General features: G+C 42.3%; 1 protein-coding gene across 1 annotated transcript in view; it reads left to right on the top strand.

Moving 5' to 3' along the window:
- Positions 1–18,730, top strand: part of TOPBP1 (DNA topoisomerase II binding protein 1) — an 872,354-nt gene that overhangs the window by 153,209 nt on the left and 700,415 nt on the right. The window contains exons 13-14 of the mRNA XM_053715750.1: positions 11,851–12,059; positions 12,349–12,647. Coding sequence (XP_053571725.1) covers positions 11,851–12,059; positions 12,349–12,647 — 508 coding nt within the window. The remainder of the gene's footprint in view (positions 1–11,850; positions 12,060–12,348; positions 12,648–18,730) is intronic.

The following is an 18,730-nucleotide window of genomic DNA, read 5'->3' as shown; positions in this document are numbered from 1 at the left end:
CCCCCCCTTGATGAGATCCAGGATCGGATAAAAGCTCTTAAGTTGGCTAATCAAACTGGGAGCAAAGAATTCAGGTTTTTCTGTTCTAGCCCGCAGAGCCTTATGGTTAAAGCCTTGGTCTGCGGATGTATCCTCTAAGTCTAAACTTTTAGCGATTCCTTACAAAGGGAAGACCTTGTTTGGACCGAGCTTGACGGAAATAATCTCAGATATTACGGGAGGTAAGGGTCATCTTCTCCCTCAGGATAAGAGAAACAAGCAAAAGGGACGTCGGAGTAATTTTCGTTCCTTTCGAAATTTCAAGGGAAATTCTTCCGCTTCCAAGCAAGAACAGTCCAAACCTTTCTGGAGACCCATTCAGTCTTGGAACAAGGAAAACAATCCAAGAAGCCTGCTGTTGAATAAAAAACAGCATGAAGGGCATGCCCCCCATCCGGGACCGGGTCTTGTAAGGGACAGGCTTAACTTTTTTGCTCAGGCTTGGGTTTGAGATGTTCAGGATCCCTGGGCAGTGAACATAGTGTCCCAGGGATACAAACTAGAGTAGAAAAGTTTTCCTCCCAGAGGCAGGTTTCTGCTTTCAAGATTATCTGTTGACCAGACAAAAAGAGAGGCATTCTTACACTGTGTACGGGACCTCTCCGACCTGGGAGTAATAGTCCCCGTTCCAATGCAGAAACGGGGTCTGGGGTTTTATTCCAATCTGTTCGTGGTTCCCAAAAAAGGAGGGAACCTTCAGGCCAATTTTAGATTTCAAGAGTCTAAACAAATTCCTCAGAGTACCGTCGTTCATGATGGAAACTATTCGTTCCATTCTTCCTTTGGTCCAAAAGGGTCAATTTATGACAACAGTGGATTTAAAGGACGCGTACCTGCATGTTCCCATTCACAGGGATCATCAGAAGTTTCTAAGGTTTGCCTTTCTAGACAAACACTTCCAATTTGTGGCTCTTCCTTTCGGTCTTGCCACAGCTCCCAGAATTTTCTCAAAGGTTCTGGGATCTCTGTTGGCGGTGCTCCGATTACGGGGCATTGCAGTGGTGCCCTATCTGGACGAAATCCTGGTCCAGACGCCATCCTTTCATCAAGCAAGTTCCCACACGGAAATGTTATTATCCTTCCTGCGATCTCACGGTTGGAAGGTAAATTTGGAAAAGAGCTCCTTAGTTCCAAATACAAGGGTAACTTTCTTGGGAACCATAATAGATTCCCTATCAATGAAGATTTTTCTGACAGAAGTCAGGAAATCAAAGATTTTAGATTCTTGCCTAGTGCTTCAGTCCGCTCCTCGGCCATCAGTGGCTCAGTGCATGGAGGTAATCGGGCTGATGGTGGCGGCAATGGACATCATCCCGTTCGCTTGTTTCTACCTCAGACCTCTGCAGTTAAACATGCTCAGTCAATGGAACGGAGATTATGCGGATTTTTCTCCATGAATTCTACTGGAGCAGGAGACAAGGGATTCTCTTCAATGGTGGTTGTCTCAGGATCATCTCTCCCAGGGAACCTGCTTTCGCAGACCCTCCTGGGTGATTGTGATAACAGACGCCAGTCTTCTAGGATGGGGAGCAGTCTGGGGCTCCCTAAAGGCTCAGGGAGTTTGGACTCAGTCAGAGTCTGTTCTGCCTATAAGCATTCTGGAGCTGAGAGCGATCTTCAATGCTCTTCTGGCCCGGCCCCAGTTAGCCTCGGCCCAGTTTATCAGGTTCCAGTCGGACAACATAACTTCAGTGGATTACATCAATCATCAGGGAGGAACGCAGAGTTCCTTAGCAATAACAGAGGTAGCCAAGATAATTTGGTGGGCGGAGACTCACTCTTGCTGTCTGTCAGCGATCGACATCCCATGGGTGGACAACTGGGAGGCGGACTTCCTGAGCAGACAGATCTTTCACCCGGGGGAGTTGGAACTCCATCCGGAAGTGTTTTCCAGCCTGATTCTCGAATGGGGTCGGCCGGAATTGGATCTCATGGCATCTTGACAGAATGCCAAGCTTCCGAGGTACGGAACGAGGACAAAGGACCCTTAGGCGGTGTTGATAGACGCCCTGGCGGTACCTTGGAATTTCAGTCTGGCATACCTATTTCCTCCGTTTGCTCTTCTCCCTCGGGTCATTGCAGGAGAGGGCGTTGGTGATCCTCATTGCACTGGCTTGGCCTCGCTGGTATGCAGATCTGGTGGAAATGTCATCTCTTCCACCTTAGAGACTTCCGTTGAGGAAGGACCTTCTACTTCAGGGGCCCTTCCTTCATCCAAATCTGGTTTCTCTGAAGTTGACTACTTGGAGATTGAGCGCTTAATTTTATCTAAGCGGGGATTTTCAGATTCGATCATTGAGACCATGATTCAGGCTCGTAAACATGTGACTAGAATATATGACGTAAATACCTCTATTGGTGTGAATCCAAAGGCTACTCTTGGAGTAGAGTTAGGATTCCTAGAATTCTGTCATTTCTCCAAGAAGGTTTGGAGAAGGGATTATCGGAAAGTTCCCTAAAGGGTCAAATATCTGCCTTGTCTTTTTTTTTACACTAACGTCTGGCAGACATTCCAGACGTTTTGTCAGGCCTTAGTCAGAATCAGGCCTGTGTTCAAACCAGTTACTCCTCCCTGGAGTCTTAATTTAGTTCTTAATGTTCTTCAAGGGGCTTCGTTTGAGCCTATGCATTGCTTAGATATTAAGTTATTATCTTGGAAAGTTTTGTTTCTAGTGGATATTTCTTCTGTTCGTAGAGTGTCAGAGCTCTCGGCATTACAGTACAAGTCATTGTCTTATTTTTCATTCGGATAAGGTAGTTTTATGTGCTGTCAGGGTGCCAGGAAAGACTGAGACGAGAAGTGCAAAAATAATCACACCTTTTATTAATAGCAAAAAATAATAAAAAGTCCACAAGTCAAATAACAATTCAGGAATAAAAAACCAGAGCTGGTAGTCAGAAGAGCCGAGTCAGGAACAAGAAAAACAGCAGAGTCAGGAACAAGCCAGGGATCAGGAACCAGGAAGGACGTCAGGCAGCCAGGTAATACACAGGAACTCTCACAAACAGGTCTGAGACAACTCAAAGGCAAAGCATACTGAACAGAGGCCCTTTAAATAATAAGTGATGACATCACAATTCTGAGACTGCATCCTGTCTCACATGGATGATGCACACCAGTCTGGCCATAAAAGGAAGTGCAGGAATTGAGCAGCATCCCCCACAATGCACCATAGTCTACAAGAGAGGTGAGTAAAATGGCTGCCAGCAGCACATGGCAAACAAAACCGGTAAAAAAACCCTGACATGTGCAAAGTTAGGTTTTCTTCCTAAAGTTGTTTCTGACCGGAACATTAGGAGATTGTGGTTTCTTCATTGTGTCCTAATCCTCCTCCTCAGAAGGAACGACTTCTACACAATTTACACGTGGTCCGTGCTCTAAAATTTTACTCACAGGCGACCAAGGATTTTCGTCAGTCCTCTGCCTTGTTTGTGATTTTCTCTGGAAAACGTAAGGGCCAGAAATCGACGGCTACTTCTCTTTCTTTCTGGCTGAAGAGTATAATTCGTTTTGCTTATGAAACTTCTGGACAGCAACCTCCAGAGAGGGTTACGGATTATTCCACGAGGACTGTTTCTTCCTCATGGGCTTTCAAAAATGAAGCTTCTGTAGATCAGATTTGCAAGGCTGCAACTTGGTCTTCTCTTCACACTTTTTCAAAATTCTACAAATTTGACACTTTTGCCTCGGCTGAGGCCGCTTTTGGGAGAAAGGTTCTTCAAGCAGTGGTGCCTTCCGTTTAGGTTCCCTGTCTTGTCCCTCCCTTATCATCCGTGTACTCTAGCTTCGGTATTGATTCCCAATAGTAATTAGATGATCCGTGGACTCATCGTGTCATTAAAAAGAAAATTTATGCTTACCTGATAAAATTTTTTCTTTTTTTGACACGATGAGTCCACGGCCCGCCCTGTTTTATAGACAGGTTGTTGGTTTCTTATAAACTTCAGACACCTCTGCACCTTATTGCTTCCTTTCTCTCCTTTTCTTTGGTCGAATGACTGGGGTGGGAGGGAAGGGAGGTGATATTTATCAGCTTTAAAAGATAAAGAGAACAAGAGGGGCACCTCATGTGCATATCAATATGCTATATAGTGATGTAAATCAAGTAAGCCAAGTGGGTACTCACATGCGACTATAGTACACTTATGTACTGGTAGGCGGAGGCTGGAGTCTTAGGGTGTACCAGCTAAGCCTTTCAGTAGAACTAGATGATCTCACAATGAAGCAATTAGTTATGGTTCTCTGCTCCTCATAGGCAAAGCCAGAGCTGTATAGATAATAATAAAGAACAAGAGGGGCGCCTCAAGTGTGCATCAATATATCCATATATGTGAAATAAAAAAAAAGCCAAATGGGTACTCACAATTGGCCTAAGTACACTTATGTACTAGTAGGAGCTGGCTGGTATCTTCAGGTGTACCAGCTAAACCTCTTCAGGTGCAGAGTAGATAGTGCAGGGGGATCTTTGTGCTGATGGATAGTCAGAATTTCTTGTGAAAAACTTTCTATATGTTTAGAGTGTTTGAGGTTAAGGGGTGTCTTACCTAACCTCTCACTCTAAACATATAGAAAGTTTTTCACCTTAAATTGTTTGTATAAAAAGCACTTAGAACTGTCCCAAATCCCAAATGTGTGTTAAATATCTAGAGGAATGAGGATTACAAAAAACTTAACACAAAGGAAATACTGCATCTACAATTGATAGAGCTTTGGTTCATTACCTTCTATAGCAGTTTTACACACTGCTTCTGACTATCCATCAGCACATATTGTTACAAAGATCCCCCTGCACTATCTACTCTGCACCTGGAGAGGTTTATCTGGTACACCTGAAGATACCAGCCAGCTCCTACTAGTACATACGTGTACTTGGGCCAATTGTGAGTACCCATTTGGCTTTTTTTCTTTGATTTCACATATATGGATATATTGATGCACACATGATGCGCCCCTCTTGTTCTTTATTATTATCTATTTATCAGCTTTGCTGTGGTGCTCTTTGCCGCCTCCTGCTGGGCAGGAGTGATATTCCCAATAGTAATTAGATGATCCGTGGACTCATCGTGTCAAAAAAGAAATACATTTTTCAGGTAAGCATAATTTTTCTTATTGTACTCGTACCATACTCCCTAGAGAAAGCAATCAACAAATCATGTAACTTGGGTTTCCTTCAAAATGCTGCAAATGGTGTTAACCATACTTGTTTAAAGTAGTGGATAAACTCATTTAGAGCTATCCCAAATTGGCCACAATTAAGGAATTTAAGATTAAACGCACTTTGTATAAAGATCTTTTATTCTTCAGCATTATATTGTTGAAATGAATTATGCACATGACTGATGTCTTTTTAAGGGCTTGGCAAACAGAGGACCAAGCTTTTTTGCAATAGTTATTAAATAGGTTAATACCAAAGTGTGCTATAATATATGGTTTAAATCAAATTATCTTGCATAAACTTTAATTTCTCCAACATTGGTGTGTCCGGTCCACTGCGTCATCCATAACTTGTGGGAATATCTCTTCCCCAACAGGAAATGGCAAAGAGTACAGCAAAAGCTGTCCATATAGTCCCTCCTAGGCTCCGCCCACCCCAGTCATTCTCTTTGCCGTTGCACAGGCAACATCTCCACGGATATGGTTAAGAGTATGTGGTGTTTAGTTGTAGTTTTTTATTCTACTATCAAGAGTTTGTTATTTTAAAATAGTGCTGGTATGTACTATTTACTCTGAAACAGAAAAAGATGAAGAGTTCTGTTTGTGATAGGAATATGATTTTAGCAGCAGTAACTAAAATCGTTTGCTGTTTCCACATAGGACTGTTGAGATGAAATAACTTCAGTTGGGGGAAACAGTTAGCAGACTTTTCTGCTTAATGTATGACTAGCCATATTTCTAACAAGACTGTGTAATGCTGGAAGGCTGTCATTTCCCCTCATGGGGACCGGTAAGCCATTTTCTTAGTCTCAAACAGAATAAAGGGCTTAATATGGGCTATAAAACTGGTAGACACTTTTATGGGCAAGATCGATTGCTTTATTTGGGCATTTTATACAGATTGAGCTTGAATTTCACACTTATAAACTTTGGGGAACGTTTTTTAATGTCAGGCACTGGTTTGGACACCTTTTCAGTCAGGAAGGGCCTTCACTGTAGTAGGCTGAGCCTCATTTTCGCGCCATTACTGCGCAGTTACTTTTGAGAGCAGGACATGCAGCTGCATGTGTGTGGATCAGAAAGTAGTTGAAAAGGTTCCTAGAAGGCTTCATTTGGTATCGTATTCCCCCCTGGGTTTGGTAAAGTCGCAGCAAAGGCTGTAGCTGGGACTGTAGAGGGGTTAAAGCTGTAACCGGCTCCGGTTTCTTCATTTTAAGGGTTAAAGCTCTGAAATTTTAAGACACTGTGGTGAAAATTTGGTAACATTTGAACAATTCCTTCATTGTTTTTCACATATTCGGTAATAAAGTGTGCCCTGTTTAAAATTTAAAGAGACAGTAACGGTTTTAATTAAAACGTTTTTTTGTACTTTATTGATAAGTTTAAGCCTGTTTAACATGTCTGTACCTTCAGATAAGCTATGTTCTGTATGTATGGAAGCCAATGTGTCTCCCCCTTCCAAATTGTGTGATAATTGTGCCATAGCGTCCAAACAAAATAAGGACAGTACTGCCACAAATAGTAAGGTTGCCCAAGATGATTCATCAGATGAAGAGAGTAAAGATAGTTCTGCTTCATCTCACTCTGTGTCTACACCAGTTTTGCCCACGCAGGAGACGCCTAGTACTTCTAGCGTGCCAATGCTTGTTACTATGCAACAATTGGCGACAGTAATGGATAAATCCATAGCTAATTTTTTATCCAAAATGCCTGCATTTCAGAGAAAGCGTGATTGCTCTGTTTTAAACACTGTAGAGCAGGAGGGCGCTGATAATTGTTCTGTCATACCCTCACACCACTCTGAAGGGGCCATGAGGGAGGTTTTGTCAGATGGGGAAATTTCAGATTCAGGTAGAATTTCTCAACAGGCAGAACCTGATGTTGTGACATTTAAATTTAAATTAGAGCACCTCCGCGCACTGCTTAAGGAGGTTTTATCTACACTGGATGATTGTGACAACCTGGTCATTCCAGAAAAATTGTGTAAGATGGACAAGTTCCTAGAGGTTCCGGTGCACCCCGACACTTTTCCTATACCCAAGCGGGTGGCGGACATAGTGAACAAGGAGTGGGAGAAGCCCGGCATACCTTTTGTTCCCCCTCCTATATTTAAGAAATTATTTCCTATGGTCGACCCCAGAAAGGACTTATGGCAGACAGTCCCTAAGGTCGAGGGGGCAGTTTCTACACTAAACAAGCGCACTACTATTCCTATCGAGGATAATTGTGCTTTCAAAGATCCTATGGATAAAAAATTGGAGGGTTTGCTTAAAAAGATTTTTGTTCAGCAAGGTTACCTCCTACAACCCATTTCGTGCATTGTTCTTGTCACTACAGCAGCGTGGTTCTGGTTCGAGGAACTAGAAAAGTCGCTAAATAGAGAGACTCCGTATGAGGAGGTTATGGACAGAATACACACACTTAAGTTAGCTAATTCCTTTATTATAGATGCCGCTTTGCTGTTAGCTAGATTAGCGGCGAAAAATTCTGGGTTTGCAATTGTGGCGCGCAGAGCGCTCTGGCTAAAGTCTTGGTCAGCGGATGTATCTTCCAAGACAAAATTGCTTAATATCCCCTTCAAGGGTAAAACCCTTTTTGGACCAGAGTTGAAAGAGATTATCTCAGACATCACTGGGGGTAAGGGCCATGCCCTCCCACAAGATAGGCCCTTCAAGGCCAAGAATAAGTCTAATTTTCGTTCCTTTCGCAATTTCAGGAACGGACCGACCTCCAACTCTGCAGCCTCTAGACAAGAGGGTAATGCTTCACAGACCAAACCAGCTTGGAAACCGATGCAAGGCTGGAACAAGGGTAAACAGGCCAAGAAGCCTGCTGCTGCTACCAAAACAGCATGAAGGAGCAGCCCCCGATCCGGGACCGGATCTAGTAGGGGGCAGACTCTCTGTCTTTGCTAAGGCTTGGGCAAGAGATGTTCAGGATCCCTGGGCACTAGAAATAGTTTCTCAGGGCTATCTTCTGGAATTCAAGGAACTACCCCCAAGGGGAAGGTTCCACATGTCTCACTTATCTTTAAACCAAATAAAGAGACAGGCATTCTTACATTGTGTAGAAGACCTGTTAAAAATTGGAGTGATACACCCAGTTCCAATTGTGGAACAAGGACTGGGTTTTTACTCAAATCTGTTTGTAGTTCCCAAAAAAGAGGGAACCTTCAGACGAATTCTAGATTTAAAGATTCTAAACAAATTTCTCAAAGTACCATCGTTCAAAATGGAAGCTATCCGAACGATTTTACCCTCAATCCAGGAGGGTCAATTTATGACTACTGTGGATTTAAAGGATGCGTATCTACATATTCCTATCCACAAAGATCATCACCAGTTCCTAAGGTTTGCCTTTCTGGACAAACATTACCAGTTCGTGGCTCTCCCATTCGGGCTAGCCACGGCTCCAAGGATTTTCACAAAGGTACTCGGAGCCCTTCTAGTGGTTCTAAGACCAAGGGGCATTGCAGTGGCACCTTACTTGGACGACATTCTGATACAAGCGTTGTCTCTTTCAAGGACAAAGGCTCACACAGAAATCGTTCTGGCCTTTCTCAGATCTCACGGCTGGAAGGTGAACATAGAAAAAAGTTCCCTGTCTCCGTCGACAAGAGTCCCCTTCTTGGGGACAATAATAGATTCGTTAGAAATGAAGATTTTCCTGACAGATGTCAGAAAGTCAAAGCTTCTAAACGCTTGTCAAGTTCTTCACTCTGTTCCTCGACCTTCCATAGCTCAGTGCATGGAAGTAGTAGGATTGATGGTTGCAGCAATGGACATAGTTCCTTTTGCGCGAATTCATCTAAGACCATTACAACTGTGCATGCTCAAACAGTGGAATGGGGACTATACAGACTTGTCTCCAGTGATCCAAGTAGATCAGGAGACCAGAGACTCACTACGTTGGTGGCTAACCCAGGATCATCTGTCCCAGGGAATGAGCTTCCGCAGACCAGAGTGGGTCATTGTCACGACCGACGCCAGTCTAGTGGGCTGGGGCGCGGTCTGGGACTCCCTGAAGGCTCAGGGTCTATGGTCTCGGGAAGAATCTCTTCTCCCGATAAACATTCTGGAACTGAGAGCGATATTCAATACTCTCAGGGCTTGGCCTCAGCTAGCAAAGGCCAGATTCATAAGATTCCAATCAGACAACATGACGACAGTTGCTTACATCAACCATCAGGGGGGAACAAGGAGTTCCCTAGCGATGAGAGAAGTGACCAAGATCATAAAATGGGCGGAGGATCACTCCTGCCATCTATCTGCTATCCACATCCCAGGAGTGGAAAACTGGGAGGCGGATTATCTGAGTCGTCAGACATTCCACCCGGGGGAGTGGAAACTCCACCCGGAGATATTTGCCCAGTTGACGCAATTATGGGGCATTCCAGACATGGATCTGATGGCGTCTCGTCAGAACTTCAAAGTTCCTTGCTACGGGTCCAGATCCAGGCATCCCAGGGCGACTCTAGTGGATGCATTAGTAGCTCCCTGGACCTTCAACCTAGCGTTTGTTTTTCCACCGTTTCCTCTCATTCCCAGGCTGGTAGCCAGGATCAAACAGGAGAGGGCCTCTGTGATTCTGATAGCTCCTGCGTGGCCACGCAGGACTTGGTATGCAGACCTGGTGAATATGTCATCGGCTCCCCCATGGAAGCTACCTTTGAGACAAGATCTTCTGGTACAGGGTCCATTCGAACATCCAAATCTAGTCTCTCTCCAGCTGACGGCTTGGAAATTGAACGCTTGATTTTATCTAAGCGTGGGTTTTCGGATTCTGTGATAGATACTCTGGTACAAGCCAGAAAACCTGTAACTAGAAAGATTTACCATAAAATATGGAAAAGATATATCTGTTGGTGTGAATCCAAGGGATTCTCATGGAGTAAGATTAAAATTCCTAGGATCCTTTCCTTCCTACAAGAGGGTTTGGATAAGGGATTATCAGCGAGTTCTCTAAAGGGACAGATTTCTGCTTTATCTGTCTTGTTACACAAACGACTGGCAGCTGTGCCAGATGTTCAAGCCTTTGTTCAGGCTTTGGTCAGGATCAAGCCTGTTTACAGGCCGTTGACTCCTCCCTGGAGTTTAAATTTAGTTCTTTCAGTTCTCCAAGGGGTTCCGTTTGAACCTTTACATTCCATAGATATTAAGTTATCTTGGAAAGTTTTGTTTTTAGTTGCTATTTCTTCTGCTAGAAGAGTTGCTGAGTTATCTGCTCTGCAGTGTACTCCGCCCTATCTGGTGTTCCATTCAGATAAGGTCGTTTTGCGTACAAAACCTGGTTTTCTTCCAAAGGTTGTTTCCAACAAGAATATTAACCAGGAAATAGTTGTACCTTCTTTGTGTCCGAATCCAGTTTCAAAGAAGGAACGTTTGTTACACAATTTAGATGTAGTCCGTGCTTTAAAGTTTTACCTAGAAGCAACAAAGGATTTCAGACAAACATCTTCTCTGTTTGTCGTCTATTCTGGTAAAAGGAGAGGTCAAAAAGCTACTGCTACCTCTCTTTCCTTTTGGCTGAAGAGCATCATCCGATTGGCTTATGAGACTGCCGGACGGCAGCCTCCTGAAAGAGTCACAGCTCACTCTACTAGGGCTGTGGCTTCCACATGGGCCTTCAAGAACGAGGCTTCTGTTGATCAGATATGTAAGGCAGCGACTTGTTCTTCCCTGCACACTTTTGCCAAATTCTACAAATTTGATACTTTTTCTTCTTCGGAGGCTATTTTTGGGAGAAAGGTTTTGCAAGCCGTGGTGCCTTCCGTTTAGGTAACCTGATTGGCTCCCTCCCTTCATCCGTGTCCTAAAGCTTTGGTATTGGTTCCCACAAGTTATGGATGACGCGGTGGACCGGACACACCAATGTTGGAGAAAACAGAATTTATGCTTACCTGATAAATTACTTTCTCCAACGGTGTGTCCGGTCCACGGCCCGCCCTGGTTTTTTAATCAGGTTTGATAAATTTATTTCTTTAACTACAGTCACCACGGCACCCTATAGTTTCTCCTGTTTTTTCTCCTGTCCGTCGGTCGAATGACTGAGGTGGGCGGAGCCTAGGAGGGACTATATGGGCAGCTTTTGCTGTACTCTTTGCCATTTCCTGTTGGGGAAGAGATATTCCCACAAGTTATGGATGACGCCGTGGACCGGACACACCGTTGGAGAAAGTAATTTATCAGGTAAGCATAAATTCTGTTTTCCTGGCTTTTTTTATCATTAAATGAATACTAAACCCACATATTTTTTCATGATTCAGATAGAGCATGCAAATATAAGCAACTTTCTAATTTATTCCTATTATCAATTTCTTCGTTCTCTTGCTAAATGTAGCCACCAATTAGCAAGCGCTACCCAGGGTACGGAACCAAAAATGGGCCGGCTCCTTAGCTTAGATTCTTGCTTTTTAAATAAAGATAGCAAGAGAACCAAGAAATTGATAATAGGAGTAAATTAGAAAGTTGCTTATAAATTGCTTGCTCTATCTGAATCATGAAAGAAAAAAATCTGGGTTTAGTATCCCTCTATGAAAATTTAATGTTAACTTTATTATTGATGTTTTAATTCCTGAATATTACAGTTCAACTGTTTCTTATTAATTATATTTACATATTGAATATGTTTTATAGAACTTTTTTTATTCATTTTAGAGTGCAAGAGTTTTTTGTGCGAAAAGCTAATCCAAAGAAAGGCATGTTTGCCAGTACTCACTTAATTCTTAAAGATCCTGAGGGTTCAAAATATGAAGCAGCCAAGAAGTGGAATCTGCCTGCAGTCACAGTGGGTTGGCTATTGCAATGTGCAAAAACTGGGAAAAAAGTGGATGAAAACAGATTTCTTGTTGATAACTCTGAAGAAGGTTGGTTAATTTTTTTCCCCACACATAGGGAATTTCTAAAATTAAATACCATGCTTTTATATTCTGTTTTGTTTTATTTGCGTATTAAGTGTTATCACTTATAGTATATAAAACAATCAAGATGTGTATGAATGCTAATAATATCTCACGTTCAAATATATTCCATTTTTTTTCTTCTTTTTAGCGTGACACTCTTGCGTGTTGTTGTGATACAGCTCATTTAATATTGTTCAGTCATAACATTGTGTAAAATGAAAAATATTAATGTAAAATGTGTGTTTGTTTTCAGATAAAGAAGATAGCTTCGTAAGCCAAACATATAAACCTCAAGTAGCAACAATACCACTGGACACACCAGACCGACCAGGTAATAGACCAGAAGCCCTAAGGAAAGCAGCAGTTACTCCACTGGATATGAACCGTTTCCAGAGCAAAGCATTTCAGTCTGTGTTATCGCAGCACAACAAGAAGATCCCAACCCCTGGTGCAGAAACCAAACAGCTCCAAAAAGAGCCTTCACTTCATCTTGATACTCCTTCTAAATTTCTTTCCAAGGACAAACTCTTCAAGCCCTCTTTTGATGTGAAGGTACTGAAAATGTATAAAGCCCCCCCACCCAGAATCGGCACTGTTGGTTTATTGTCTGTATAGTCTTCCTGCATACTTTGAAATCTGGTGTAAAGAATGCAGTGTAGCAATTAAATATTAAATCCATTCAGAGATTAAAATGTATGTATTTTACGTCAGTTGGCTCTATCTCTCCTATTATGTATCAAATTAATATAAAAAAAAAGTATCCACATTGGTAAAACTAAATAGCATTCTGATTTCAGGTTATTTTTTCAGTTTACTTGAAAGAGTTCAACCATTTTGATATTGTTCCACACCTCCCTGGTGTTAGGGAAAAATGTTTTTGCGTATGTGAATGTATAGGTAATCTTTCTTTCACTTACCCCTCCTTCTACTTGTTCTGTCATACCTCAAGGTGGGACTTTGGAAGAAGTTTCCTTTCAGATGCTTGTTTGTCTGCTTTCCTGGACAGACTTACACAAGGGGACTCAATCCCTTTTCCAGGCTTGCGACCGAATGTACTGTGTATGTGTGTGCTCTGTTTTTCCATATTGAAGAAGTTCCGATTGGCCCCACCATCTTTGATGTAACTGGAAATGTTGTTGCATAGGTCATTTCTGAGGTTGTGTGGAGGAGGCTTTCCTAAGTTTAGAAAGCTGCAGTATTTACTCTGCATCTCTGTTCTTGGAAAACCAGGTTAGCAGTCCCTTCATTCCACTGTAAGTCCTGACAGCATTTTATATGCGATCGATTGCTGCATTTATGGAAGCAGCTTAAGTATGGGGTTAATGCAGCTTCTAGTTTTCTGCTGTTCGGGTGGATCCTGTACCTCAGTTGCCCTCTTCCCAGGACACCGGTCAACCTTAAGTGAGATATTTGTCTCTTATTTGTTTACTGCTGTTTTAGGTTTATGACATTCTTTTGTTGGTCTAATGGTTTATTTTATTATATTCTACAGCCCTAAGCCCAAAACTTTACCTATATGTGCCTTGAGTGACAGATTCTACTGACAACATAAAATGCTTTGTAAAGTCTATATTGGCCAAATATATGGTGCTATGCTTGTTTTGAAGCTAACTGCTCTGGGTGTGATGTAGATATTGTCTTGTGAAGCTGAAAAACCCTGCTGCAACTCAGCAAAGTGCATTAGCCTGAGTTCATTAAATCCATTAAAGAGACTCTTGGTATTTGAAGAAAGTGAACTGCCTACTTCAGATTGCTTTAAATCTCAATCCCAGACATCTGACATTTTTTCTCTTTCTGATACGATCAAAAAGATTTATATAAGTATATTTTCCAAGAATGAGAAACTAAATGTCTTATAATTTGTATAAAACCTGTCAAATCCCAGAATAATTTTATATGGCCTTTTCATATACACCAAAAGTTGATGCTGCTATTACTAAATTGACAAAAAAGATGATTTTTTTTCCAGTTGATTATTCATTTGATAATTTCTGGGACTTTTTGATATAATGGAGAAAAAGATGAAACAAAATATTAAAAATTATATCTGCAGCAGAGGGCTATGTTTAAACCTTTTCAGTAATTAAATCAACAGAGGCTTCTAATATGATACAGACAATATCTGCTGTTCCTGAATCTCAAACATTTTAACCTTTCTTATAGATTTAACAAAAGTTAACTCTCTTCTGATGTTTGCAGCTACTGAGATCTTACAATTGAATGCTAAAGTTTAGGTGCAGTCTCAGTTAAAAGGTAAAGAGCATGGGAAATCAGCTTCCCTGCAGTCCTTTAAAGTCCTAGGAGGCAGACTTTCTAGTTACAGGGACGTCTGGAACTTGTGTTAACAGGTTGTCATCTAGAATTCAAGAAGACTCCTCTACCTTGCTTAGTGAGATTGCCACTTCCTCAGGATAAATAAAAACTGATAGCAATTAAACAATTTGTTTACAAGCTCCTGATACAACAAATTATTCAAGAAGTTCCACTGAATTAAATGATCCAGTTATTTTATTCTCCTCTGTTCCTAATAAAGAAAAGAGACAAGATCATGTTGGATCTGGTGAAGAAGACATTTGGAGGGGATACTCTCCTGTCTATCAAGATGATCCCTTCAGGGCTTTTTTTCTCCTCATTGATTTAAAGAGGCCCTTTTCTTTCCTAAGATATGGTGAGTCTACGACATCATCAATTACTGTTGGGAATATCACTCCTGGCCAGCAGGACGAGGCAAAGAGCACCACAGTGTCACTCCCCTTCCCACAATCCCCAGTCATTCTCTTTGCCTTTATCAATGGAGGAGGTGACGTTCTGGTGTCTGAAAAAAATTGGATTTCTTTTGCTTCAAGCAAGTTTTTTTGGGTCTAACTGTACTCCATGTTAGTTTTTTCAGTAAGGCAGTGGTGGCTTTAAAGCAGTTAAGAACTTGTGAGGTGGGTCTCACTGCGTTTTCCTAACAGGTTGCTGCCCTAGATTAGAAAGCCAAAGTAGGCTTACTTTGTTCTTTCTTCTTTCCACAGGTCTCTGTAAGGAGTGGCATCCTTTCATACCGTGTGAGCTGTCCTCCTGCCGGAGCTTTCTACATGAAGTATCTTATACTTAATGAATGAAAGTGCCCTTTATTTGTTTCAATAGTAAAACGCTAGGATTTAATTTCACTTCAAGGGGTTAACCACTTCCATGTTCAGGAAGGGGTAAACCCTCCTTCGTGGCTGAAACGTTTAGGATCATTAACTTTACTTATATGTTTCAGGGGGTACGTTTTTTCTCTCCGTGTTAAAAACAGGTCCAATATTGTTTTTGATTTTGCCTAACTTTGTCTGCCCTGAAGCGCGTGTATTAATTGTTGCGGTCACGTGTCCTTCCGATTACGCTTCAGTCTGAACGGTGGAAGAGGCTGGAAGCAACTGTGAGACTGGTGTCTTCCTCCTTGTTGAGAGTATCGGAGGGGGCAGGTAGGTACCTCAGTGCAAGCTGAGGTGTAGAGGCGTATTTTTAGAGACGTCTTTAAGGTGAAACTTATTGATTATTTATCACAAGCAGGAACTCTCCTGTGTGCATTGGGGACTTTTGCTATAAGCGGAGGGCGTGGATTTCCTGTGTAAAAAACGTTTTCCCCGCTTTGCAGATTTCTTATAGAGCCCATTCCTTTATTTCTGATGCCACCATGCAAGTTATTAAGCTAGGAGCCAAGATTTCTGGCTTCGCTGTGCTAGCCCGCAGGGCTTTGTGTCTGAAATCATGGTCAGCGGATGTTACCTCTAAGTCCAAGCTTTTAGTGCTTCATTACAAAGGTAAGACCTGGATTGGCAGAAATAATCTCTGACATTACTGGTGGGAAAGGGTCTTTTCTTCATCCAGACAAGAAGAATTGTAACCCGAAAGGAAAGTCTTCCTCTCCCTCCTCTAAGCAAAACACTCCAAGTCGTCTTGGAAACCCAATCAGTCTTGGAACAAGGGAAAGCAATCTAAGAAGCCCGCAGCTGAGTCTAAGTCGGCATGAAGGGGTTGCCCCCGGTCCGGATCCGTACCATGTGGGGGGCAGACTTTCTCTGTGTTATCCAGCTTGGGTATGAGATGTCCCAGATCCTTAGGCTGTGGACATAGTGTCTCAGGGTTACAAGATTGAATTCAAGACTTTTCCTCCCAGGGACAGGTTTCTTCTTTAAAGATTATCTGCAGACCAGATAAAAAGAGAGGCATTCTTGAATTGCGTTCCAGACCTTTCTTCTCTGGGAGTAATAGTTCCTGTCCCCGAAGGGAAACAGGGTTTGGGATTCTATTCCAATCTGTCTGTGGTTCCCAAATAAGAGGAAACTTTTCGTCCTATTTAAGACCTAAAGTGTCCAAACAAGTTTCTCAGGGTACCGTCCTTCAAAATGGAGACTATTCGGTCCATTCTGACAAGAGGGTCAGTTTATGACGACCATAGACCTGAAGGATGCATATCTTCATGTTCCCATGCACAGGGATCATCACAAGAACCTGAGATTCGCCTTTCTAGACAAACACTTTCAGTTTGTGGCTCTTCTGTTTTGCCTAGCCCCAGCTCTCAGAATATTTTCAAAGATTCTGGGGGCTCTCTTGGCAGTGATCAGGGCTCGGGGAATTGCAGTGGAGCTTTACCTGGACGACATGTTGGTTCAGGCGCCATCTTTTCAACAAGCAAAGTCTCATACAGAGATCTTGTTGTCTTTTCTACGTTTCCACGGATGGAAAGTGAATCTGTAAAAGAGTTCCCTTTTTCTATGAAAATTTTTCTGATGTCTATCTGCCATCCACATTCCAGGGGTGGACAACTGGGAAGCGGATTTTCTGAGCAGACAGACTTTTCATCAAGGGGAGTGGGCTCTCCATCCGGAAGTGTTCTCCATGTTGACCCTCAAATGGGGGATGCCGGAGTTGGATCTGATGGCATCTCGACAGAATGCGAAGCTTCCAAGGTACGGTTCAAGGTCGAGAGATCCTCATGCTGCCCTCATAGATGCTCTGTGGCGGTACCTTGGGTTTTCAGTCTAGCATACCTGTTTTCTCAGTTTGCTCTCCTTCCACGAGTCATTGCTCGTATCAAACAGGAGAATGCATTGGTAATTCTCATAGCTCCTGCGTGGCCTCGCAGGACCTGGTATGCAGACCTAGTGAAGATGTTCTCTTCCACCTTGGAGGCTGCTTTTGAGGAAGGACCTTCTAATTCAGGGTCCATTCCTTCATCCAAATCTCTTTTCTCTGAAGCTGACTGCTTGGAGATTGAACACTTAGTGTTGTATTGAGACCATGATGCAGGCCCGCAAGCCTGTTACTACAAAGATTTACCATAAGATATGGCGTAAATATCTTTATTGGTGCGAATCTAAGGGCTACTCTTAGTGTTAGGATTCCTAGGTTTTTGTCTTTCCTTCAGGAAGGTCTGGAGAAAGGTTTGTCAGCCAGTTCCCTGAAGGGTCAGATTTCTGCATTATCGGTTTTGTTACATAAGCGTCTGGTGGATGTACCAAATGTTCAATCCTTTTGTCAGGCCCTGGTCAGAATCAGGCCTGTCTTTAAGTCTGTTGCTCCTCCTTGGAGCCTTAAGTTAGTTCTTAAGGTTTTAATACAGGCTCTGTTTGAGCATTTACATTCCATAGATCTGAAGTTATCTTGGAAGGTTTTGTTTCTTGTTGGTATTTCTTCTGCTCTGAGGGTCTCGGAACTCTCTGCTTTGCAGTTTGATTCGCCTTATCTTTCATGCTGATAAAGCGGTTCTTCGGACTAAGTTGGGGTTTCTTCCTAAAGTGGTTTCTAGTAGAAATATTAACCAGGAAATTGTTGTTCCTTCTCTATGTCCTAATCCTCCTTCTCATAAGGAACGTTTGTTGCACAACTTGGATGTTGTGCGTGCCCTAAAATTTTATCTTCAGACGACTAAAGACTTTAGTCAGTCCTCTGCCTTTTTTGTTTGTTTTTCTGGAATTTGTAAGGGTCAGAAAGCTACTGCTACTTCACTTTCTTTCTGAGAAGTATTATCCGTTTTGCTTATGAGACTGCTGGACAGCAGCCTCCTGAGAGAATAACAGCTCATTCCACTAGGGCTGTTTCGTCTTCTTGGGATTTCAAAAAGGAAGCTTTTGCGGAACAGATTTGCAAGGCTGCAACTTGGTCTTCTCTGCATACTTTTTCCAAATTTGATACTTTTGCCTCAGTTGAGACTTCTTTTGGGAGAAAGGTTCTTTAAGCAGTGGTGCCTTCTGTTTGGTCTCGTGGACTCACCATATCTTAGGAAAGAAAACAAAATTTATGCTTACCTGATAAATTTCTTTCTTTCCGCATATGGTGAGTTCACAACCCCACCCTTAAATTTAAGACAGTTATTTTTGACTAAACCTCAGGCACCTCTACACCTTTGTGTTATTCCTTTTCCATTTCCCTTTGGTCGAATGACTGGTGATTATGGGTAGGGGAGTGACACTTAACAGCTTTGCTGTGTTGCTTTTTGCTGCCTCCTGCTGGCCAGGAGTGATATTCCCAACAGTAATTGATGACATTGTGGACTCGCCATATCCGGAAAGAAATACATTTTATTAGGTAAGCATAAATTTTGTTTTTCATATCCCAAAAAAAAAAAAAAAAAATCTCACTGAAGATATCTACCTTTTGCTATT

Source organism: Bombina bombina, chromosome 5 (genome assembly GCF_027579735.1).
Source record: "Bombina bombina isolate aBomBom1 chromosome 5, aBomBom1.pri, whole genome shotgun sequence".
In the NCBI taxonomy this organism is placed as follows: Eukaryota; Metazoa; Chordata; class Amphibia; order Anura; family Bombinatoridae; genus Bombina; species Bombina bombina.
This window is presented reverse-complemented; position numbering and strand designations above follow the sequence as displayed.